This window comes from Myotis myotis, unplaced genomic scaffold (genome assembly GCF_014108235.1).
Source record: "Myotis myotis isolate mMyoMyo1 unplaced genomic scaffold, mMyoMyo1.p scaffold_m19_p_4, whole genome shotgun sequence".
NCBI lineage: Eukaryota > Metazoa > Chordata > Mammalia > Chiroptera > Vespertilionidae > Myotis > Myotis myotis.
Genome location: NW_023416346.1, coordinates 96,416,548 through 96,442,839, shown reverse-complemented (window position 1 = coordinate 96,442,839; position 26,292 = coordinate 96,416,548). Strand labels below are relative to the sequence as shown.

The following is a 26,292-nucleotide window of genomic DNA, read 5'->3' as shown; positions in this document are numbered from 1 at the left end:
ATATAAAGTTATTTTAAAATAGCAATGAGGATTTCTATAGGTATTGATATACTAGTAGATGTCTTAAAGGCTGCAGGCAGTTCAGAGAAGTATTATGGGAAACACAACAGAAAGAATAAAAATATCCTACTCTATCATGGGGCCAAAAGAAACATTTCATTGTGATTTTCTTATTAAACTAGAGGCCCGGTGCACAAAAATTTGTGCACTGGGGGGGGGGGGGGCCTCAGCCCGGCCTGTGCCCTCTCGCAGTCTGGGACCCCTCGGGAGATAACGACCTGCTGGCTTAGGCCTGCTCCCGGGTGGCAGAGGGCAGGCCCAATCCCTAGGTGCAGCCCCTGGTCGGGCTCAGAGCAGGGCCGATTGGGGAGTTGGGGCGCCGCCCCTGTCGTGCACAGAGCTGCAGGGCAATCAGGGGTTTGGTCGCTGCCCCTTGTCATGCTGATCCTGGTGCTGGGAGGTCTCCTTGCTCCGCTGATCCCGAGGTCCTGAGGCCTCTTGGCTCTGCTGATCCCGGGGTCCTGAGGCCTCACGGCTCAGCTGATCCCGGGCCGGGAGGCCTCTTGGCTCTGCTGATCCCGGGGTCCTGAGGCCTCTCGGCTCCGCTGATCCCAGGGCCAGGAGGCCTCTCGGCTCCTCTGATAACCGGGGCCGGGAAGCCTCTCGGCTCCGCTGATCCCGGGGTCCTGAGGCCTCTCGGCTCTGCTGATCCCAGGCCGGGGGGGCCTCTTGGCTCCGCTGATCCCGGGGTCCTGAGGCCTCGTGGCTCCTCTGATCCCAGGGGCCAAGAGGCCTCTCAGCTCCGCTGAGCCCGGGGTCCTGAGGCCTCTCGGCTCCACTGATAACTGGGGCCGGGAGGCCTCTTGGCTCTGCTGATCCCAGGGTCCTGAGGCCTCTCGGCTCCGCTGATCCCGGGGCCCGGAGGCCTCTCGGCTCCGCTGATAACCAGGGCCGGGAGGCCTCTCGGCTCCGCTGATAACTGGGGCCGGGAGGCCTCTTGGCTCTGCTGATCCCGGGGTCCTGAGGCCTCGTGGCTCCTCTGATCCCAGGGGCCAAGAGGCCTCTCAGCTCCGCTGATCCCGGGGTCCTGAGGCCTCTCGGCTCCACTGATAACTGGGGCCGGGAGGCCTCTTGGCTCTGCTGATCCCAGGGTCCTGAGGCCTCTTGGCTCTGCTGATCCCAGGGTCCTGAGGCCTCTCGGCTCCGCTGATCCCGGGGCCCGGAGGCCTCTCGGCTCCACTGATAACCAGGGCCGGGAGGCCTCTCGGCTCCGCTGATAACTGGGGCCGGGAGGCCTCTTGGCTCTGCTGATCCCGGGGTCCTGAGGCCTCGCGGCTCCGCTGATCCCGGGGTCCTGAGGCCTCGGGGCTCCTCTGATCCCAGGGGCCAGGAGGCCTCTCGGCTCCGCTGATCCTGGGCCAGGAGGCCTGTCTGCTCCACTGTTCCCGGGGCCCTGAGGCCTCTCTGCCCTGCCGCTTCAGGGCTGTTTGGCTTCGCTCAGCTTGGAGCCTGAGTATGCAAATTAACCGCCATCTTTTAGCTTCTATAATTGAAACATTGTATCTTTTGGAGTTGTTGCTTCAGGAGCTCAGAGCCCCCCAGCTGCAGACGGGGAACCTTGGCTTCCTCATGCTGGGGCAAGCAAGCCTCCCTGTTCGCATCAGCTGCCTGGCTTCTGGCCGCCATCTTGGCTGCCAGTTAATTTGCATATCTTGCTGATTAGCCAATGGGAAGGGTAGCGGTCGTATGCCAATTAGCATGTTTCTCTTTTATTAGTGTAGATATGTACAATAGATTATAGATGTTTATCTTATTGTATTTACATTCTACTTTTTAAAAGTCTTACATTTATGTATATTAATGTACCACATGAGCTATAAAATTTAAATATCCAAGAGTTAAAATAAATTGTTATGACACAGAACTGAAATATGAAAAAATATTTTCTTACACATATTATTTAATTAGTACTAAAATTAAATATTAAATATATTAAAATTAAATATAAACTAATTGCCACTGTTAAGTAGTCCTAAATAATAGCATGTATGTAACATAAAACTCAATAAAACATAAAAATAATTTTAAATTAATATCTATTTTTATATTAAAGCAATAACACACCTGTTCACAATTATTTATTATATATTATGGGTCTTTCATCTAGTACAGCTGTATCCTGGGTTACTCTCTAGAGCAGGAGTCCTCAAACTTTTTAAACAGGGGGCCCTCAGACCGTTGGAGGGCCGGACTATAGTTTAAAAAAAAACTATAAACAAATTCTGATGCACACTGCACATATCTTACTTTGAAGTAAAAAAACAAAACGGGAACAAATACAGTATTTGTATTTGCATGTGGCCTGCGGGCCGTAGTTTGAGGACCCCTGCTCTAGAGCAGTGGTTCTCAACCTTGGCTGCACATTAGAATCACCTGGGAATCTTTTTAAAATCCTGATTTCTGGGCCTCATCCTCCAGAAATTCTGTTTCTTTTTACTAATGTTGTGGCCCCTCCCCATAACAAAGAAACAGAATTTCCAGACGATGAGGCCCAGAAATGAGGATTTTAAAAAGATTCCCAGGAGAAACCAAGATGGCAGCATAAGTAAACACCTGAAATTGCTGCCTCCCACAGCCAATTCAAAAATACAACTAAAAGATAAAACAGACATCATCCAGAACCACAGGAGGGCTGGCTGAGTGGAAATTCTACAACTAGAAGGAAAGAGAAAAGCACACTGAGACTCAGAGGAGGTGTGGAAGTAAAGTGCAGAGCTACAGAGGCGCACGTGGAAAGGGCTGGCAACTGAGGATACGGTTGTCTTTTTCAATCAGGAGGGAGGCTCAAGCTCCCAACCACTTTGAACTCCAGTTCTGGGCGAGTCTCTGGGGACCCAGACTCATACAGGGAGAAACTGGACTGTCTGGCATCAGGCAGAACTCTAGGGAGGCTTTCTCTCAGAGGTGCTTGCAGCGAACACTGAGACCCCGGGGCCTCTTAGGTTAAGACTGAGGAGCAGCCATAGCTGCTTGCTCCGCCCTGTTGATCCCCTGAGACCCCGCCCCACCCAAGCTGTGTGCAGAGGCTTTTGCATATGAATGGCTTGGCCCTTTACAATCTGAAAATTACCTAACAAACTGTAGCTGGGTCAGAAAGACCCAGAACTTCCAAAAGAAGGCCCAAGGCCCCACAGCAGCTTGCATTGCTTCACAGCTGGGCCTCATCTGGGCACCTCCAAACCCCAAACAAAGAAGAGGAATCTGCTGATCTCTCCATAGCTCCTGCTGGGTAGCCTCAGGCAGAGGCTAAATTAGCACCTCCTTAGAGACACAAGAGCCAGTGTACCCAGTGGTCAGAGTGGGACCATCCAGATTACAACTCCTCAGATCCATGAGGGACACACTCAGGGGGCAGACTCAGTGAGCACCAAAGCCCCACTGAAGCAAGTCTTGCCCCAGAAGGGTGTCTCCAGCACAGAAGTTCTCCCACTGCAGACACAACTGATTCTCACAGCCAATTGGCCTGGAGGTCAATTCCTCCCAGTGATACCTACAACAATCAAGGCTTAACTACAACAAGACTATAAGACTGTGCACACAGCCCACAAAGGGGTGCACCAAGAGTGTCCACCTCAGGTAATTGGGGAGGCTGAGCCCTATAGGACTGGGCCCTATAGGACACCTAGCACAGAAAGCCACTCTATAAACCCAGGGAAGCATAAAAAACGTGGAGACAAAGAATCAGGTCACAAGTGACAGAAATGGAGGAAAGCAAACTACTGGATATAGAGTTCAAAACCACGGTTATAGGGTTTTTCAAGAATTTTCTAGAAACCGCCGATAAATTTAGTGAGACCCTCGAGGTTATGAAAAAGGACCAACTAGAAATTAAGCATACAGTGACTGAAATAAAGAATATTATACAGAGTTCCAACAGCAGACTAGAGGATCCCAAGAATCAAGTCAAAGATTTGAAATATGAAGAAGCAAAAACACCCTACCGGAAAAACAAAAAGAAAAAATCCAAAAATATGAAGATAATGTAAGGAGCCTCTGGGACAACCTCAAACGTACCAACATCCAAATTATGGGGGTGCCAGAAAAAGAGAGAGAGCAAGATATTGAAAACCTATTTGAAGAAATAATGACAGAAAACTTCCCCTACCTGGTGAAAGAAATAGACTTACAAGTCCAGGAAGTGCAGAGAACCCCAAACAAAAGGAATCCAAAGAGGACCACACCAAGACACATCATCATTAAAATGCCAAGAGCAAAAGACAAAGAGAGAATCTTAAAAGCAGCAAGAGAAAGACAGTCAGTTACCTACAAGGGAGTACCCATACGACTGTCAGCTGATTTCTCAACAGAAACCATGCAGGCCAGAAGGGAGTGGCAAGAAATATTCAAAGTGATGAATACCAAGAACCTACAACCAAGATTACTTTACCCAGCAAAGCTATCATTCAGAATTGAAGGTCAGATAAAGAGCTTCACAGATAAGAAAAAGCTAAAGGAGTTCATCACCACCAAACCAGTATTATATGAAATGCTGAAAGGTATCCTTTAAGAAGAGGAAGAAGAAGAAAAAGGTAAAGATACAAACTATGAACAACAAATACACATCTATCAACAAGTGAATCTAAAAATCAAGTGAATAAATAATCTGATGAACAGAATAAACCGGTGAATATAATAGAATCAGGGGCATAGAAAGGGAGTGGACTGACTATTCTCGGAGGGGAAAGGGGTGTAGGGGTGCGGGAAGAGCCTGGACAAAAATTGTACACCTATGGATGAGGACAGTGGGTGGCGGGGGTAAGGGCAGAGGGTGGGGTGGGAACTGGGTGGAGGGGAGCTATGGGGGGGGAAAGAGGAACAACTGTAATAATCTGAACAATAAAGATTTAATTTAAAAAAAAATAAAAAAGATTCCTAGGTGATTCTAATGTGCAGCCAAGGTTGACAACCCCTGCTCTAGAGGTTGGTCATCCCAATGGTTTAGTACCATTTGGGCGGGAGAACACGATATAAAGATAATATTTGTAATTTATGTAGACAAGAAGCTGGTAAATAATAAGGACGCATATGTAATACCTTAATCAATAAAAAAAAAAAGAAGCTGGCAAACAGTGGTGCCTTTTATGAAAAGAGAAATGAGTGGCTAGAACAAGCCAGAGAGATTTTCTTTTTCTTGTCTTTTAATATGTATTTTTTAAATTGTGTAGCCTGTACATATACTACCTATTCAAAGGGAGAAAAGTATTACTCTTACATAGAGGTTGCCTGCGGTGAGTTGGGAAAGGTTTTAGCAGAGCATAGGTATCGAGGTTCCCACTGGAAACAATGTGCTAAGAATATAAAGTTCTTGGGAAACCTGTGCAAAGTTCAAGATGGATGCCTGGGGATGACCAATTCAGACAAGTCTGATGAAGTAAACTCCTGCTTAAAACTGAAGGGCCCATTAATCCCCAAAAATCAGTATGAATTTTTGTGTGAGGAAAGCCATTGGAGGGTTTTAAGGAAAGGAACAGAATTATTTGATTTATGACTAAGATCCCTCTGTTTGTGTGGAGAATGGGGGGGGGGCACAATTTTGGGGACATATTTCTGTAGTCTTGGTGAGGAGGCTGTTGGCTCAGACTGTTAGCATGGTAAGGCTGGATGGAGACACTGATAGACTTTGCAAGGTCACCTTGAATTTATTAGGTCATCTGGATAGCAGATGGGCTGAGCCCCAAAATGGTGCCAGCCCCAAAAGACGGGGAGTCAGGTTTTTAAAGGACTCTAGGCAGGCTTTTTCTGGCCAGGGAATGCTCTGTGCAGGTCTGGATTCTGGGAAACTCCTGAGGGGAGAGATAATGGTCTTAGCAAGTGGAATGTGGTCTCAGCAAGTGGAATGTCCATTGTGAAGTGGCCTCAAGGTCAGCTCCCAGGGAAGGGGTATTGATTCAATTCTTTGATCAGACCTAACGTGAATGTCACATCAGTCACACGTAATTTTGTAGAAGTATGGCCCGGGTGATATTTGGGATATACTTATGCTAAAAATGTAGTTGTTGATCTGCTATTCAAATTTAACCCGTGTTTTGCTTTTGACCTGACAACTCTACCACAGGGACCAGTGGAGGAAACTGAAGGGGCCAAAGTGGCAGCAGGGGAGGTGTGAGGAGAAGCCCCAGAAAAGACAAGAGCGGCCCTTTGGGTGCACTTCTGCGGAGAACAACACTGGGAAGAGGAGCTTCTCAGCTCTTCCAAGTGTTGGCTGGGGGGGGGGGGGGGGAGAGGGTCCCTCCTCAAGGAAGTTTTGCCCGCACCTTCCGAGCCAATAGGCTCCCCATCCTCCTCCTCGGGGATGGGGAGCTGCTGGGAGGAGGCGGCCTGCAGGGCGTCGCGGTAACCCCGCCTTCCGCACCCACCCGCGGGTGGAGCCTGAGCGAGGAGCTCCCAAGCAGCCTTCTCTCCCCGGATGACGAACGGCGGGAAAACATGGAGTCGGGCAAGATGGCGCCTGGCAAGAACGCTCCGAGAGACGCCTTGGTGAGTGCGAAAGATGAGAGGCGGGGCGCAAAGCTCGGCACAGCCAGGAACCTGGGAGGCAGGCGCAGGCGTAGGCCTGAGAATGGTCTTGCGTGCTGGCTTCAGCCCAACCTGGGCGGCCCGGAAGGAGTGGGATGGGGGTTCTGGCTCCGGAGCGTCCTCCCGCCATCCGGGGGCCCCGCCGGAGCGCGCAGGCCAGCAGCCGGGCTTTGTCTCCGGGACCTCGGTCCTCGCGACCTCTTCGTCTCAGCTGCAAGTGTAATGTGCTCGTACTCTGGCGTCCAGAGTTCTGGAGTTAGCTAGCCTCCCCCATCGCCACATCCGAAAATGACAACCAGCTGTAGCCACCCCTGCCTCCGCTGGGAAAACCAAACCCGGCCTTCTCTCTTTGCACCCCCACTCCCAGCCCAAATGAAAGTTTTCTGCAAAGAGGGTGCTACAGCATTTGGTGTGTTCCTGACACTCACTTGTGAAGAAAAGGAGGAGTACAAGTTTGGAGCCCAGAGAACGGGGACCTTGTATCATAAGTACAGATATTACCTTGGGTCCAGTCTTGATTTCTAATACCTAGATTATGCATCCGGTGTTTCTTATTTGAATCCACAGGTGATGGCACAGATCCTGAAGGATATGGGAATTACGGAGTACGAACCAAGAGTTATAAACCAAATGTTGGAATTTGCTTTCCGTAAGTTAATAAAACACCAAAAATTTGCCTACTTTGTGAATTTGAAAAGATTGTTTTATTGTAAGAACATTTTCAACTAAATTATTAACAGTTAACATCATAGAATTCAGCTTAAAGCAGTAAAGAGAGCTCAAGATAAGGGGAAATGGTATTTATACTGAGATATTTTTAATTGATCATAGACATAGAACAATTAGATATTAAAAACAAAATGCATAAACTAATTCAGAAATCAATGGAATCTTCGATTAAGAAAAGGGGCCATAAATATTAAGCTAGTCTCATGTTTAAGAAAATAATGTTTTGTTCTTAAAGGATATGTAACTACAATTCTGGACGATGCAAAAATTTATTCAAGCCATGCTAAGAAACCTAATGTTGATGCAGATGATGTGAGACTGGCAATCCAGTGTCGTGCTGATCAATCTTTTACCTCTCCTCCCCCAAGAGATGTGAGCAAACGTTTATTTAAAGTTAATTCGACTTACAATTTTTTCGTTGTAGTTATAATAAGGTTTTTTGTTTTTGTTTTTGTTTTTTTAGTTTTTACTGGATATCGCAAGGCAGAAAAATCAAACTCCTTTACCTCTGATTAAGCCATATGCAGGACCCAGACTGCCACCTGACAGATACTGCTTAATATCTCCAAATTATAGGCTGAAGTCCTTAATGAAAAAGGTAAAAACTTGGTCAATTTAGCTTTTTAAAAAGTTGAGATATATTAGGGGAATTTGTAAAAAGCAAGTAGTTAGTACAGTATATTAAAAGCTAAGATAATTTAATTTACTAGGATTGTTTTTTAATTCGCTGCTTTGAAAATACCATGTCTGCAGTTACCTGCTATGTTAAAAAAACAAAATATAACATCTAAGATTTTTAGAGCTAAAAGGAGCTTCAGTGTTCATCTAACCCAACACTCATATTTCACACCAGGAAAGTGATCCTAAACTTACCTATGTAGTTAGTAGCAAAGCTAGGACTAATATTCAGATCTCATAATTCCCAATCTTTCCACTTTACCATAGTTTTTCATTGAAGCCTGATAATAAACCATCAGGAATTGAACTTGCTTTCTGAAATATGACCTAAGGCTCTCCCACCACTGAAAAAGTTATCCTCACATTGGGCTGCTTTTTTTTTTTTTAAATATATTTTATTGACTTTTTTGCAGAGAGGAGGGGAGAGGGATAGAGAGTTAGAAACATCGATGAGAGAGAAACATCCATCAGCTGCCTCTTGCACACCGCCTACTGGGGATGTGCCCGCAACCAAGGTACATGCCCTTGACCGGAATCGAACCTGGGACCCTTGAGTCTGCAGGCCGACGCTCTATCCGCTGAGCCAAACCGGTTAGGGCTGGGCTGCTTTTGATGTCCGAAATTCCACTATACTAGTAAGAGTTTATTTTGGGAGGTTTAGATGTTGACTAGTTAAGATAAGATTAAAAATTATAAGGAAGTTAGCTGTTATCCCCAAATAAGACTCTACCTTAAACCAAATACTATATAATTATATATTTACTTATATACATACTCACATCCATTTATAAAAACCCTAGTTTTAATGTTAAATTTAGAACACTAATAGAACAAAAACAAGACATTCTTGCCATGGATTATCCATTAATAATTCACATCAACAATCCTAATTTCATTCCTGGTAAGTTTAAGTGTCAAATGTGAACAACATTAAAACTAATTTGTTAAACCCTTAGGGACCTAACCAAGGAAGACTACTTCCACGATTAAGTGTTGGTGCTGTTAGTAGCAGACCTACCACTCCTACTATAGGTAAGTGAGAAGGGAAATGCCTTTTCTGGGTGGTAAAGAAGTGCCTCAGCACTTGATTTTGAACTATAATTCAAATCAAAAGGTGAGTCAGAAATTCCCATATGTGTGTTGCCATCATTACATTTACTCATCCTCTAGTAAAGCTATAGACATGTATTTTATGAGATTTCAAAATGAGAAAGCCATAAAGAATGTCTGGTCCCAAATGAGTATAAATGTGGACATTACCCAACCTTGTGGTTAGTATAAACTATAATACCAATAGTTTAAGCTGTGTTCTTTCTGCCTCCTATACAAGTGAAGTTGCCAAATACACTCATGGCAGTAGCCAATTTATTATCAGAAATTTCTGAATAAATTGACAACAGAATGCAGTCAAAAGAAAGTTTTAAAATGTACAAAAAGTTTAAGGATATCAAAGGGAAAAAATTCTGTTTTAATATTAACCACTTCAAAAGTAGCACTGATTGTCCTATACCAGGGGTGGGGAATGTCCAGCCCATGGGCCGTATAAGGCCCAAGATATCATTTGGTATGGCCCTGCCAAGACATTAGGGGTGAGTTAATTAAATGTTTGTCCAAATATAGCAGGCTGATTTGTTTGTTTGTTTGTTTGTTAATCCTTGCCCAAGGATATTTTTTCATTGATTTTTAGAAAGAGTGGAAGGGGACAGAGAGAGGAAAAAACATGGATTTGAGAGACACACATCGACTGGTTGCCTCCTGCAGGATGGTGAGGTATATGCACTTGACCAGAAATTAACCTGGGACCCTTTAGTCCATGGGCTGATGCTCTATCCACTGAGCCAAACCGGTTAGGGCAACAGGCTGATTTTTAAGTTGATAATTTTGTATGGCCCATGAATGACGTTATAAATATCCAAATGTCCCTTGGCAGAATTAAGGTTCCCCACCCCTGTATCCTGACCCCTTCATCAGTGCCTTCATCTATGCCCATCCATCATTCTTTGAGCATTTCTTGCTTTCTGGCAAAAGATGTTCCAAGCTCAGCTTATATTTCTACCCCAGTCCTAGAATCACCTATTTCTCCAAAGAGCGCTGGTTCCTTTTAGTGGAGAATGGTATTTTTTTATTATTAAATTTATTGGGGTGACATTGGTCAACATGAACATATAGGTTTCAGGTGGGGGTTTCAGTGTTACAGGATCTGTATATTGTGCCAAGTGCTCACCACCCAAAGTCAAATCTTCTCTTGTCACCATATATTAGAACCCCCTCCTCCCCCCACCCACTTCCCTCTGGTAACCACCACACTGTTGTGTTCACGAGTTTGTTTTATATCCCACATATGAGTAAAATCATATGGTTCTTAGCTTTTTATGACTGACTTATTTCACTTAGTATAATGTTCTCAAGATGAGAATGATATTTAGGAGTTGCGGTGGGGGGGGTCAGTCAGGGAAAACGGAGACATATGTAAAACTTTAAACAATAAAAAAAGAGAAACCATTATTTGAATCTTTTTTTAAAATATATTTTATTGATTTTTTACAGAGAGGAAGGGAGAGGGATAGAGAGTTAGAAACATCGATGAGAGAGAAACATCGATCAGCTGCCTCCTGCACAAATCCTACTGGGGATGTGCCCACAACCAAGGTACATGCCCTTGACTGGAATCGAACCTGGGACCTTTCAGTCCACAGGCTGACACTCTATTCATTGAGGCAAACCAGTTAGGGCTATTTGCATCTTTTTAATGTCATTGATTAGATAATAAGGAAATCCTATATAATAAAAGGCTAATATGCAAATTGACCAAATGGCAGAACGACCAGTCGCTATCACACACACTGACCACCAGGGGGTAAACGCTCAACGCAGGAGCCGGGTTCACAGCTGGGGAGCACAGTGGCAGTGGCAGGAGCCTTTCCTGCCTCAGCAGTAGCACTAAGGACCCCTTAGTGGACATCCCCCGAGGGATCCTGGACTGTGAGTGGGCATAGGCCGGGCTGAGGGGACCCCTCTCCCCAGTACATGAATGTCATGCATCAGGCCTCTAGTATATAAATAATTGATTTAGATTTCCTGATTTTTTTTGTCCTAAATTCTTGCTGGATTTCTTTCACAAAGTATTTTCAGAAAAAAAAAAATCCCTTCTCTTTGATCAGTATTGTTTTCTAGCTCTTATTGCTTATAACTTGAGTCCTGTAGATGTCATATAACTCTGGTATAAGCATCATTTGATTTTTGAGGTGTGTAGATAATCTCTTCATATTCTTAGGATATGAATTTACATTTCAGCATTTTCAAACCAGCCTAGTATAGCATTACTTGTACACTTCTAACTGCATGTGACCTCTGTGAATAGAAATTTGCATATAAGTTTGTGTAAGGTTTTGGTCATATACTGCTCATCTGTAGATTCATATTAAGTGAATATGCTTTTTTTATATTGATTTCAGAGAGGACGGGAGAGGGAGAGAGAGAGAGAAGCATCAATGATGAGAAAGAATCATCAATCGGCTGCCTGCTGCACATCTCCCACCAGGGATCAAACCTGCAACCTGGGCATGTGCCCTTGACTGGAATCGAACCCAGGACCCTTCAGTCTGCCACTCTATCCACTGAGCCAAATTGGCCAGGGCTACCCCTTTTTTTTCTAAGTCTAAGCTATGGTAATCAGTTACACATGTTTTTCGTAAGTTAACCAATTTGTTATCAGTTGTGATTTTTATTCCTAGTTAGATCACTTCTTGGCCGTTTTGCTACGATCAATACTGTCGTTTTGCCCAGCCAGTGTGGCTCAGAGGTTGAGTGTTGACCCAAGAATCAAGGGGCTGTGGGTTCATGTGGTCAGTGCACATGCCCAGGTTGCAGGCTGGATCCCTAGTAGGGGGCAGGCAGCAGGCAGCTGATTGATGGTTTTCTCTCATCAATGTTTCTATCTCCCCCTCTTCGTTCCTCTCTCTGAAATCACTAAAAAACATATTTTAAAATAAAAGGTGCAAGTTTTTAACTTTAAATTTTTTTCCAATGGGTTTTATAATGCATAAGACCTAAGCAACTACTCTGTTGAATTTTAAAGCCTAAACTCCATACTTACTTAAATGTTAACAATTCCTTACAGTAATGGTCAAGAAAACACCTACCTACTGTGAAATTTCTTGACCAAATAAAACATGACTGCTTCATTAAACGTCATCAAATTCTTTGAACCACTCTTTAATACATAAGAAAACTTGCCTAGGGATGAAGATATAAAGTTCTCACTTCCCGAGTTTGTAAAAGAAAGCAATAGAACCCAGATTTCTGTGTACTTTTAGGCTTTCTTCCATTAAGGCTTTCTTCTATTTTGTTCCTGAAGATGATGACAGTTGTAGGTTTTTTTCAATGATAGTTGTAATTTTTCTTTTTTCTTTTTTAATCTTTATTGTTCAGATTATTACAGATGTTCCTCTTTTTTCCCCCCCCATAGCTGCCCTCCACCCGGTTCCCACCCCACTCCAGGCCTTCCCCCCGCCACTGTCCTCATCCATAGGTGTAAGCTCTTTGTCCAATCTCTTCCCGCACCCCCACAGCCCCTTCACCCTGAGAATTGTCAGTCTGCTTCCTTTCCATGCCCCTGATTCTATTATATTCACCAGTCCATTCTGTTCATCAGGTTTTTTATTCATTTGATTTTTAGGTTCACTTGTTGATAGATATATATTGTCACTTTGTTGTTCATAATTTTTTATATTTACTTTTTTCTTCTTCCTCTTCTTAGAGCATTTCATATAATACTGGTTTGGTGGTGATGAACTCCTTTAGCTTTTTCCTGTCTGTGAAGCTCTTTATCTGACCTTCAATTCTGAATGATAGCTTTGCTGGGTAGAGTAATATTGGTTGTAGGTTCTTGCTATTCATCACTTTAAATATTTCTTGCCACTCCCTTCTGGCCTGCATGGTTTCTGTTGAGAAATCAGCTGACAGTTGTATGGATACTCCCTTGTAGGTAACTAACTGTTTTTCTCTTGCTGCTTTTAAGACTCTTTGTCTTTTGCCCTTGGCATTTTAATTATGATGTGTCTTGGTGTGGTCCTCTTTGGATTCCTCTTGTTTGGGGTTCTCTGTGCTTCCTGAACTTGTAAGTCTATTTCTTTCACCAGGTAGAGGAAGTTTTCTGTCATTATTTCTTCAAATAGGTTTTCAATATCTTGCTCTCTCTCTTCTTCTGGCACCCCCATAATTCAGATGTTGGTACGCTTGAAGTTGTCCCAGAGGCTTCGTACACTATCTTCATATTTTTGGATTCTTTTTGCTTTTCTGGTTGGGTGTTTTTGGCTTCTTCAGATTTTAAATCTTTGACTTGATTCTTGGGATTCTCTAGTCTGCTGTTGGATCTTTGTATATTATTCTTTATTTCAGTCAGTGTATGCTTCATTTCTGATTGGTCCTTTTTCATATCCTTGAGGGTCTCACCAAATTTCTCAGAGGTTTCTAGAAGATTCTTGAGTAACCTTATAACCGTGGTTTTGAACTCTATATCCAGTACTTTGCTTTCATCCATTTCTTTCATTTGTGACTTGTTTCTTTGTCTCTGCATTTTGGCTTCTTCCCTGTTTGTTTCTATGTACTGGGTAGCTGCTAAGTCTCCTTGAGTTGATAGAGTGGCCTTGTGTGGTAGTTGTCCTATAGGGCCCAGTGGCTCAGCCTCCCCAGTTACCTGAGTTGGACACTCTTGGTGCACCCCTTTGTGGGCTGTGTGCACAGTCTTGTTGTAGTTAACCCTTAATTGCTGTTGGTATCACTGGGAGGAATGGACCTCCAGGCCAGTTGGCTGTGATGACCATCTGTGTCTACACTGGAAGATCTGTTGTGCAGGAGACACCCTTATCGGGCAGGACATGCTTCAATGAGGCTTTGGTGCTCACTGAGTTTGCCCCTTGAGTGTGTATCTTATGGATGTGAAGAGTTGTAATCCGGTATGGTCTCACTCTGACCACTGGGTACACTGGCTCTTGGATCTCCAAGGAGGTGCAAGGTCAGTCACTGTCTGGGGCCACCCAGCAGGAACTACAGAGACATCTGCAGATTGCTCCTCTTTGTATGGGGTTTGGAAGTGCCCAGATGAGGCCCAGCTGTGAAGCAAGGCAGGCTACTGCTGCCAGACCTTGGGCCTTCTTTTGGAAGCTCTGGGGCTCTCTGACCCAGCTGTAGTTTGACAGGTTTTAGGTGGAGAAAGGACAGGCCATTCATATGCAAAAGCTTCTGCACACAGCTTGGATGGAGTTGTAAATTGGGTGGTGTGGGGTCTCTGGGAATCACCAGGGTGGAGCAAACAGCAATGGCTGCCAGTCAGCCCTGCACCGGAGAGGTCCCCGGGTCTCTGCATCCCGCACCCCCGTGCAGGAACAATGATCGCTGCAAGCACCTCTGAGAAAAAGCCTCCCTCATGCTCCTGTCCCGATGCCAGACAGTCCCATTTCTCCCCGTATGTGTCTGGGTCCCCCAGAGTCTCACCCAGAACTGGAGTTCAGAGCAAGTGGGAGCTTGTATCTCCCTCCTGATTAAAAGAGCAGCACGTCCAGGTGCCAGCACTTTCTGCGCCTCTGCAACTCTCACCAGTCTCAATGCACTTTCCTCACCTCTCCATGGTTCTGGGTGGTAGTAGTTCTGCCTTTTAGTTGTAATTTTGATGTGGTTGTGAGAGGCAGCAAGTATAGGTGTTTACCTATGCTGCCATCTTGGTTCTCTTGATAGTTGTAGTTTTTCAAATAACTATCCCTGGGCAGGTTGGTTCTAGGAGAAAGGGGTATATGGAAAACCTTACATCCCCAAGTTACCTGAGTTGGACACTCTTGGTGCACCCCTTTGTGGGCTGTGTGCACAGTCTTGTTGTAGTTAACCCTTAATTGCTGTTGGTATCACTGGGAGGAATGGACCTCCAGGCCAATTGGAGGAAAAACTAGGGAGGAAAAATTGGAGGCCAAGGAAAAACTAGGAACATACATGTTTCCAAAAATGCATTTTTTTTTAGAGAGCTGTGACATCAGTTTACACACTGAGTCTTTGAGTCTTGGGAAATTCATCCATTAAGCAAATATATGTTGAGTGCCTATTAGGAGCAAGGCACAAAAGCCACGTGCTCACAAGGATGAAAAAGGTTAGCAGAGGCTTGTAATTGAGGGAACAACATAAGACACTAATAATAAGGCTCCTTTAACATATTAAGGGAATTTCAGAGGCAGGCAATGACTTCTGAATAAAAAAATTTACAAAATGGGGTGGTATTTGAATTTTACCTTGGATTAAAGGGTTGAATTAAAATGAGGGGTGTTGAACATGGTTATATCCAAGATCTCTTTCTACTTAAAAAAAATCTGAATATAAAAAAGAAATATTTTTTTTGCCAACCTGAGGACCCCAAAGGGTATATTTGATAGGCTTTTTAAAATATATATATATTTTATTGATTTTTTTACACAGAGGAAGGGAGAGGGATAGAGAGTTAGAAACATCAATGAGAGAGAAACATCTATCAGCTGCTTCCTGCACACCCCCTATTGGGGATATGCCCACAACCAAGGTACATGCCCTTGATCGGAATCGAACCTGGGACCCTTCAGTCTGCAGGCCGACACTCTATCCACTGAGCCAAACCGGTTAGGGCTGATAGGCTTTTTGTTAGATGTGTGTGATTTAATTTCATGGGCATAATAGACATCTTCTAGTTCTCAGCAAGTGACAAAAATTAAAAGTGCCATGTAGGATAATTAATAGAAAACGTGGGTCATTATTCGGCTAGCTTTTTTAAACACTCAATTTTATGACTTCCTGTCACTAAAATTCCATGCCAGTCGCTGTTTGAAGAGCTTTATGTGGTTTATTTTGTTTTAATTCTCACAGAATCCTATTAAATAGGTACTGTTGTCCCCATTTGATAGATGAGAAAAGAGAGGTACAAAAGGATTAAATAACTTGCCCAAGCATACTCAGCTAGTAGGTGATAAAAACCTGGATTCAAACACAAGCAGGTAGGCTCCAGAACCTACATTTTTTACCACTGCACTATCCTGAAGTTTTAGCATCTACTAGTAAACAAACTATTGAGCTTGTAAACACTTTTGAAGTTACTTCACTCTTATTCCTAATGATTTTTTTCTCACCTTTTATTACTTCCCTATATGCTTTGAAGGTAGTTTCTGGTAAGGTAAAGAGGGCAGAATATGAACCTTTATAAGTCATCTAACTAACATAGTCTGTTAATTACAACTACAGCAACCCCACAAACAGTGTCTGTTACAAATAAAGTTGCACCTCCAGTATCAGTGACAAGCCAAAGGTTTACGGTGCAGATTCCACCTTCTCAGTCCACACCTGTCAAACCAGGTAACATCATGGGTGGGGAAAGGGGGTGGTGGTGTAAGTGGTTCTTTTAAAATATTTTTTTCTGAATTTTAAAATTTCTGAATAATTTGTGACTATAGAACAGTTTGTGTTCCTATAGCAAGAGTTAAATTGTTTAAATAACATAAGAAGGTGGCAGTAATGCTGCAAATCTTCAGAGGGGGTCTATGAGCCCACTAAAATTACAATATATGAAATTTTAAGTATATATAACATTTTGGGGTTAGGGAGAGTATACACTGTGACCATCAGATTCTCAAAAAACAATGTGAAGTAAAATAAGTTAGGGCCCATAAATCTAAGGCAGCTTCAGGAGAAAGCACTTGGGGTTCAAGCTCAAGAAAATTATACAACTGAATGTACATCAAAAGAAAAGTGTACCTTTACTCACTTCATGGAAGGAGACATATAAAATTGGAATAATATAAGTAGAATTCTGTTACAGTATAGTTTGTTAATGCACATGTTTAGATTCACATCTTAATCACACACAATAAACTATGTATATAAAATATTAGCCTATGAGGGAAGCAAGATTCTTACGTTGAACATATAGAGTGTGTAGTATGATGAATCCAGTGCACTGCTTCCCATGACTAAGTACTAGGTAAAGTTTTAGGTAGTTAAAAGTTCAAAATAAAACTAACATCAAACCTTTAACCTTATATTAGATACTAATTTAAGTATTTAAAATTTAATTCAGCCTTGCCGGTATGGCTCAGTGGTTGAGCATCGCACATGCCCAGGTTGTGGGCTCGATCCCCAGCAGGGGGCATGCAGAAGGCAGCCAATCAATGATTCTCATCATTAATGTTTCTCTCTCTCTCCCTTCCTCTCTGAAATCAATAAAAATATATTTAAAATAAATAAAATTTAATTCAACTTTTAATGCAGCATAATTATAATTATAATTACCTGAGTTTCTTCTATGATGTAGTTGCACTTAATGCTATGGAAATTATTAGAATTACACCCAACTCTGTTGAACACTTTTTACCATTTGTTTCTGATCCTGGGTAATTCATAGTTTGGGGATGTTTTCTCCTCTGTTTACAGTTCCTACAACAACTGCAGTTCAGAATGTTCTGATTAATCCTTCAATGATTGGACCAAAAAATATTCTTATTACCGCCAACATGGTTTCATCACAGAACACGGCCAATGAATCAAACCCATTGAAGAGAAAACATGAAGATGATGATGACAGTGATACTCTGTAAGGAAATAATCTAGATGCATTTCAGATGCATAGTTGGTTTTGAGCCCAATATACTGAATTAGAACATTCTAGATCTTCTCAAGTTTTATCTTGGAAAACAAAGACAGCTGCAGTATTTTTCATATTTGTGTAAACTGTTAGATTTAAGTAAGGCTGCCAATGTTTTTTCATTAGGCTTCAAGTAGAAAAAGTTAAGCAATTATTTAATAGTTTCATTAATGTTGAGTCCTACAATTCTGTTTTTGGAAGCAGTTTTCTGCCGTCTATCACTGACAATAGCACTTAAGTTTCAGTTTCTGCGGCCTGATCAGTGAACTAATCTTTACAGCATAATTTCTAATCTACATTCAAGTACTACTTTCTTTTGTAAGTTAAAATAGTCACTTTTATTGTCACCAACTTTTATGAAGAATTCTCTGAACTTAGTAAATACTTTGGAGAGGATGTATTTAAGATTCTAAATCCAGTTTTGAATGTATTTGTTTCTTGGTTTTCCTTAACCTCCTACCTCCTCAACCCCGTTTCTAGATCCCATTTGTTTTCTGCACCATCATCTCCCCATAGACTTAAGTTTTTCCCTATTGCTCTTAAATTTAAAAGCCCAAAACTGGAATTTTAAAAATATCATTCCTAATAATACACCATAGTATCATTTTCATATATTTAAAACCTATTTTATATGCCTGCTGTTCTACAGTTCACTTTAACCTGGATGTTTCCACTTGCTTTTTCTCTCTATACCAGAGCAATTTGTTATCCCTTGCATTTTATGCCCATTGAGCTTTACTCTCTTTTTGATAGGTAGTTTACATTCAGTTTCAGTCTTATATTCCAAGTTGATAACTCCACCATATTTCACATTTCTAAATTTAACATAGATGATGCTATAGCTTAAAATCTGCGTTGATAAGTATATTTACACTGGACCTAGGCAAAACCACTGAAGAGCAAGTATTTTACCACATGCATACATGCTTTGATCACTACTGCTTGAACCTTCCTCCTATTGGTACAATTCAGATCATTTTTCTAGTTTGTTGCTGAGGATGTCACACTTAGGATGGGATCACACCTGAAAGTTTTCTAATGGTTTTCCTTCCTGTAGAAGGCCAATAACAAATTAGTGTGATGTGAACTGCACTTAGATACACTCTGCTTAGATTTTCCCAGTAATGTTACTAAACACCTTTCCCTTTTTATACACATCTAAATACCTTATTGGGTAAGATTGCTAAGTTTTCAAAAGTATAAACAGGTTTGTACAGTTTCTGCTTAAGTAAGTTTGACATATTCAACATATGATTACTTTTACAGAATTTCCTGTAATGAATTTTCATATTTGAGGATTTTCAAAATTTAAAACACAAAGTTTTATCTTAGGATGCCCCTTGATAAAGAATTACTCCAGTAACAGGAAAGAAATGTCTTATTTTAAGTGTTTTTGGATGTTAGGAAAAGGTGGTATCAAACTTATAAAAACAGATCTGATGAACATCATAGGAGAGAAATGTTCATTATATATAGCATAGGAAATCATTACTTGAATGTTCTCAGGGAGGCAGCATGTCAAAAGGCCTAAGTTGTAGTCCTGGCTCCATCCTTTACCAACTGTGTGACCTTACTTTACCTTTGAGCCATGTTCTCTTCACTAGTAACAAGAAAATAACACTGACCCTGCCTACCTCACAGGGATGTTGTGAGGGTTAATTGATACATGTGAAAGTTCTTTCAAAATTTTAAAATGTTATATAATGAATTGTTAATGTATTTGTTCCAAGATTATTAATAAAAAAATTGTATCATTTATCTTTCTTGTTTGACTTAAGAACATCATCCTGTACACCAAAAGATTGCAGGTTTTGGTTCCAGGTCAGGGCACATACCCCGATTGCAGGTTCTATCCCTGGTTGGAGCAAGTCAGGGGACAACCAGTTGATGTTTCTCTCTCACATCAACGTTTCTCTTTCTCTCTAAAATCGATAAATGCATATCCTTGGGTGAGGATTTTTTAAAAAAGATTCAAGGAAGATGAACAAGGCCCAGTAATTCTGAGGCTCAAAAAGCAATCAAGATTTAATGGATGAGTTAATTCTAAATCAGGGAACTGTTTGCTTTTATTTAGAATCAGCATATGACTCTAGTGAAGCAAAATAAAAATGATAGAGGTTTAAATCTGTTAAAAAACATTACATGCTCTGTCTTTGGTGGGAATTCATACATGTAATTGAATGTTCATTCACTTACTAGGTCAGCCAGTAGGTGGATTGCTCTTTGAGGTGACGACCACTTACTTTATCTTGCAGATCATCCTTCCCTAACTACCTCCACCAAATCTAGCTTCAAGAATGACTTAAGGCAGCTCTTGTCCTCCAGCTTCTAGGTGGATTTTTTAAGAGGTACTGATGGTAATTGGGGTGAGGACATTGATGTCCCAAGTTCGTTCTTTCACAAATAGGAAACAAGTGTCTTATCAGAGTATGAATATTGGAATACAGCCAGCATGTGGGAGAATGGAAGATAAAATGCACACTGTGGTCTAAGAAGTCCAGAGTGCAGGGAAGTTAGTACTCAAAAGGTAAGGAAGATAACACTAATCAGAAGAGCAAGTACAAAGTCATGTGTATAATATGCCACCATATATATTTTAATAGATTTATATGTATATGCACACATAGATATGCTTTCTATATGCATTAAATAGCTCCACATTGAAGGAAACCAGTCTTAGAGTGGTTATTTCTAAGGAGGGAAACTGGCAGCTAGGGAACTTGGGTAGAAAGGAGTCTAATTCTGTACCTCTTTTTGATTTTTCTTATTATGTCCTATAGGGAAGGTATGGTCATAAAAAAGGAAAAGAAGGGGAGCAGAAAACACTGAGCCAAAGGGATTGAATTAGTTTTTGACGTGAAGAGTATAATCTCATCTGTATAGAGGCGTGCATATATTGTCTAGGCTTTGAAAGTGAATATGCTACACTTGAGCCTAAACACTTGCCATGTTTTATCAGTAATACCTAATTCTATATTAAATCAGGAAGCACATCCTTGCACTATTCTAGTTTATATGCTCATAAATTGTCCTCAAAGAGTTGTAAACTCCTTCAGGACAAATGTTATCTTACATTCCCTCCATTATGTCCTAAGCATAAAGCAGGTACTCAAATATTTTTTTTTATTTTTTTATTTTTTTTTAAATTTATTGCTTAAAGTATTACAAAGGGTATTACATATGTGTCCATTTTATCCCCCCGCCCTAGACAGTCCCCTAGCCTCCCCTATCCCCCAATGTCTTATGTCCACTGGTTATGCTTATATGCATGCATACAAGTCCTTTAGTTGATCTCTTACCCCCCTACCTCCTGCCCCGCAACCCTCCCCGGCCTTCCTGCTGCAGTTTGACAATCTGTTTGAGGCAGCTCTGCCTCTGTATCTATTATTGTTCAAAAATTTATAATGGTCTCTATTATCCATGAATGAGTGAGATCATGTGGTATTTTTCCTTCATTGACTGGCTTATTTCACTTAGCATAATGCTCTCCAGTTCCATCCATGACGTTGCAAATGGTAAGAGTTCCTTCCTTTTTAGAGCAGCATAGTATTCCATCGTGTAGATGTACCAGTTTTCTAATCCATTCATCTACTGATGGGCACTTAGGCTGTTTCCAGATCTTAGCTATGGAGGTACTCAAATATTTGCATTTCCTCGTTCACTCTGGGTTAATGACCCAAATAAATAGGGGAAAATCCTGGAAGCAGAGTTTATTAGAAAGTACTTAAAAGGTATAGTCAGATTGATGGATGGATAAATTGGCAGTTATAGAGTCTAAGTGCTAGGTTTATGGGTTTTTACAATTTTTTTTCAATTCCTATGTACATTTGAAATAATAAAATATTAGGGGAAAAGCAATCAGAGTTGTGGGGGGCGGGGCGCAGAGTCATCAGTATGCTAAAATTCTGGCCCAGCTGTGACACTAATTTGCTGGATCTATGGGTAGCATGTCTGGGTCTCATCTTAAAGATTAGGCTAGAATTTCTGCTTTGTAAACCAAGGTACAGCATACCATTAGAGTTATGCAGAAACATGGTGCATTTTAAAATTAATTACAACTATAGGGACAATATTAATTAAAATACAAATGTATTTTTAAGAAAAAAATTGAGCCATAAAATTTTTATTTTGTTTAAAAAAATATCACCAAAATTTTCTTTTGCTGTTTTCTCCAAAAGTTAAAGAAAAAAGTGCTAGTCTAGGAGCATTATTTCAGAGAGGCACAATAAGAAGCACCAGCCATTAAACAAATCTGGACCTGACTACCTGCTGTTATTTACTAGCTCTGTGATCCTGTCCAAGAGGTCAAGTATTTCTCTCTCCATAAAGGTGAAATAGATATTTAGTATGCAAAATGCCCAGCAGAGAAATTCTGGTTAAACATGGACTTTTGAAATTTCATGTTTACCTCTGCTCACTCCAGAAACCCCATTAAAATGACAGGAAAGGAAAAGGAAGGTAAAATTACTTAAACAATAATCAGAATGTCACTAGAATCGCCTCTTGATCTTTTGGCTAAGATCAAGTGCAGAATGATTTTCAGCAATGACAATGAAACAAAGTCTTCAAATCTGAGAAACTGATATATAAGCTGAAATTCTATAGTCAAACAGGCAAGTTTGAATAAAGATTTTCTGATACATAATGTCTTCAAAATGTTGCCTCCCAGGCACTCTTTCTCAGGAAGCTAGTTGGAGTCTCGTGTTTCATAAGAAGAGTAAACCAAGAAAGAGGGGAGAAAGGGAATACAGGAAAGGGGAGATCCAACGCAGGTGAAAAGAATCCCCAAGAGCGTTACCGAAAGGGCAGCCAGGACAAACTGGAATGGGAGCACAGAGAACTCCTCCAACAAGGCCATCTCTAATAAGGTGTTATGTTATGGTTTGTTTCAGGGGAACATTTAATTTAAAAAAGTAAATAGAAAATACATGAAAACTTAAGCAACTGGATCTAGGTTGCTTTTTTAAATATGTAAACAAATCTTAAGACTTAGTTGATTTTTGTTACAATAAAAAACATAAGACTTTGTTCAATAAACACAAATACATAAAAGGTGAGATCAAAAGATATGAGAATGACAATATGGCATATCAAAACTTCTGAGATTGCCCTAACCGGTTTGGCTCAGTGGACAGAGCATCGGCCTGCAGACTAAAGGGCCCCAGGTTTGATTCTGGTCAAGGGCATGTACCTTGGTTGCAGTCAGATCCACAGTAGGGGGTGTGAAGGAGGCAGCTGATCGATGTTTCTCTCTCATCGATGTTTCTAACTCTCTATCCCTCTCCCTTCCTCTCTGTAAAAAAAATCAATAAAATATATTTAAAAAATCCTGAGATGCAGCGAAAGCAATAATAAAGAGGAAAGTTTATATCTTTACAGGACTATCTAAAGAAACAAGAGAAACTGCAAGTAAACAACCTAGCATTACATCTTAAAGAACTACAAAAAGAAGAATACAAGCAATCCAAAGTCAGCAAAAGAAAGGAAATAATAAAAATTAGAGAAGAATTGAATGAAATAGAGAACAAAAAGACTATACAAAAAATTAATACAACAAAGAGCTGGTTCTTTGAAAAGATTAATAAAATTAGGGGGAGAGATCAACCAAAGGACTTGTATGTATGCATATAAGCCTAACCAATGAACACAGACAACAGGGGGGTGAGGGCATGAGTGGGGGGTGTGGGGGGGGGGGCAATAGGGGGATAAGGACACATATGTAATACCTTAATCAATAAATTAAAAAAATTAAATTGACAAAATCCTGCCTACACTAAGGATAAAAGAAACATGACTCAAATAAACAAAATCAGAAATGAAAGAAGTGACCACAGACATCACAGATATACAAAGGATCATACTAGAATACTATGAAAGACTATAGGCCACCAAATTCAATAACCTAGAACAGTGGTCGGCAAACTCATTAGTCAACAGAGCCAAATATCAACAGTACAACGATTGAAATTTCTTTTGAGAGCCAAATTTTTTAAGCTTAAACTATATAGGTAGGTGCATTGTTATTAACTTAATTAGGGTACTCCTAAGCTTCCCTTTGCTAAAAACGTCCTCAATCTGAGGGGTCGACCTCAGCGAACGTACCCCCACTTCTTCTAACGCCACTTCTTCAAAATAGGATCCCCCAGGCTGAAAACTGACTTCTGCACATGGCCACGAAGTTTCAATTGCACTGTACGTGCACGCCCGCACGTGGTATTTTGTGGAAGAGCCACACTCAAGGGGCCAAAGAGCCGCATGTGGTTCGCGAGCCGTGGTTTGCCAACCACTGACCTAGAAGAAATAGGCAAGTTCCTAGAAAAATATAAGCTCCCTAGACTGAATCATAAAGTGAGGAAAATGAAACCACCATCAAAAACCTCCCAAAAATAAAAGTCTAAGACCAGATAGATGGCTTCATGAGTGAATTCTACCAAACATTCAAAGAAGATTTGAAATCTATTCTTCTCAAACTCTTTCCAAGAAGTTAAAGAAGAGTCAATACTTCCTAACACATTTTTTGAGGCCATTATAACTCTGGTACCCAAACCTGGCAATAATATCTCTGATGAATACAGATGCAAAAATCCTAAACAAAATACAAGCAAATCAAATACAATAGTACATTTTAAAAATAATACATCATAATCAAGTGGCTTCATTCCAAGGGCACAAGAATGTTTCAACATACATAAACACCACATTAATACACCACATTAACCAAAGGATAAAAATCATGATCTTAATAGATGCAAAAAAAGCATTTGATAAGATATAACATCCATGTATGATTAAAAATCTCAATAAAATAGGAATAGAAGGAAAGTACCTCAACATAATAAAAGCCATGTATGACAAACCCTCAGCCAATATCATACTCAATGGTGAAAAACTGAAAGGTTTTCCTCTAAAATCAGGAAAAAGAAAAGAATGCCACTCCTACCACTCCTATTCAACATAGTTCTGGAAGTCCTAGCCAGAGCAATCAGGCAAGAGAAAGAAATAAAAGGCACCCAAATTGGGAATGAAGAAGTAAAAAGTGTCACTTTTGCAGATGACATGACTGTGTATATAGAAAACCCTAAAAACAGCAATATTAGAAAAAATAAATACATTAAAGTTACAGATACATAATCAATGTGCAAAAATCCCCTGCTTTCCTATATATTAACAATGAAAATTCAGAAAAAAAAATCGAAAAAATTCCTTCTACAATTGCAACAAAAAGAATAAAATACTTAGGGATAAACTTAACAAAAGTTATGAAGTACCTATATAATGAAAACTACAAAGCATTATTAAAAGAGATTAAAAAACACAACAAAATGGAAAATATCCTGTGTTCATGGACTGAAAAAACCAACATAATTAACATGGCCATAATACTCAAAACAATATGCAAATTTAATGCAATCATCAGATTTGTATTGAAACAAAAAAGATGTCAAACAGCCAAAGCAATCCTGAGAAAAAAGAACGAAGCCAGGGTATCACACTACCTAACTTCAAATTATACTACAGAGCTGAGATTATCAAAATAGCATGGTATTGGCAGTAAAATGGACACACAGACCAATAGAACAGAACTGAGAACCCAGAAATAAAACCACATGTATATGGGCAAATAATTCTTGACAAAGGAGACAAAAGCACACTATGTAGGAAAGAAAGCCTCTTCAATAAATGGTGCTGGGGAAATGGGAAAGCCACATGCAAAAGAAAGAACTAGATTACGGTTTGTCCCCACATATACAACTTAATTCAAAATGGATCAAAGAGACTTCCAATCAAGATGGAGGCATAGGTAAGGATTCCTTCTTTTTTACCACAGCATAGTATTCCATTGTGTAGATGTACCAGTTTTTCAATCCACTCATCTGCTGATGGGCACTTAGGCTGTTTCCAAATCTTAGCTATGGTAAATTGTGCTAAGCGAAATAAGCCAGTCAGAGAAAGATAAATATCACATGATCTCACTTATTTGTGGAATATAATGAACAACAAACTGATGAACAAAAACAGATCCAGAGACAGAGAAGCATCAATCAGACCGTCAAACCTCAGAGGGAAGGTAGGGGAGGGTGGGGGTAAGGGGAAGAGATCAACCAAAGGACTTGTACGCATGCATATAAGCCTAACCAGTGGACACAGACACCAGGGGGGTGAGGGAATGAGTATGTGTGTGTGTGTGTGGGGGGGGGTATTGGGGGGATAAGAACACATATGTAATACCTTAATCAAGAAAGAAAAAAAAATATGAAGGCATAGGGAAATGTGGCACTCGCATCCTCCAACAACCACATCAAATTTACAACTAAACCATAGAACATACATCATTCAGAACTGCCTGAAATCTGGCTGAACAGAAGTCCCAAACCTAGAGAATTAAAGAAGCCACACTGTCCAGCCAGTGTGTTCAGTTGGTTGAGCATCGTCCTGTGCAACAAAGGTCACTGGTTCAATTCCTGGTCAGAGCATACGCCTGGGTTGCACGCTAGATTCCCCAGGTTGGGGACATGCAGGAGGCAGCCAATCGATGATTCTCATCAATGTTTCTACCTCTCCCTCTCCCTTCCCCTCTCTATCTATACCAGTGGCTCTCAACCTTCCTAATGCCGCGACCCTTTAATACAGTTCCTCATGTTGTGGTGACCCCCAACCAT

The 26,292-nt window shown here is 41.1% G+C and overlaps 1 protein-coding gene across 2 annotated transcripts; it reads left to right on the top strand.

Moving 5' to 3' along the window:
* The first annotated feature begins 6,394 nt into the window (after nt 1-6,394).
* Nucleotides 6,395-19,390, top strand: TAF9B (TATA-box binding protein associated factor 9b). 2 transcript variants are annotated; one of them, XM_036305299.1, is made up of 7 exons: nt 6,395-6,537; nt 7,144-7,225; nt 7,541-7,677; nt 7,769-7,903; nt 8,940-9,015; nt 16,237-16,347; nt 17,422-19,390. In XM_036305299.1, exons 1-7 carry the CDS (start codon nt 6,487-6,489, stop codon nt 17,583-17,585), a joined length of 756 nt encoding a protein of 251 aa, XP_036161192.1. In that variant the 5' UTR covers nt 6,395-6,486; the 3' UTR covers nt 17,586-19,390. The 2 variants fall into 2 exon arrangements, with proteins under 2 accessions (XP_036161192.1, XP_036161193.1); XM_036305300.1 differs by lacking the exon at nt 16,237-16,347.
* The last annotated feature ends 6,902 nt before the right edge of the window (nt 19,391-26,292 follow it).

What these genes read in the sequence shown, in the direction of transcription:
- TAF9B (XM_036305299.1), top strand. Translation starts at nt 6,487, where the DNA reads ATGGAGTCGGGCAAGATGGCGCCTGGCAAGAACGCTCCGAGAGACGCC. An exon ending in AATGTTGGAATTTGCTTTCC is followed by an intron (nt 7,226 to 7,540) that starts GTAAGTTAATAA and finishes TTGTTCTTAAAG; the next exon opens with GATATGTAACTACAATTCTG. An exon ending in CCTCTCCTCCCCCAAGAGAT is followed by an intron (nt 7,678 to 7,768) that starts GTGAGCAAACGT and finishes TTGTTTTTTTAG; the next exon opens with TTTTTACTGGATATCGCAAG.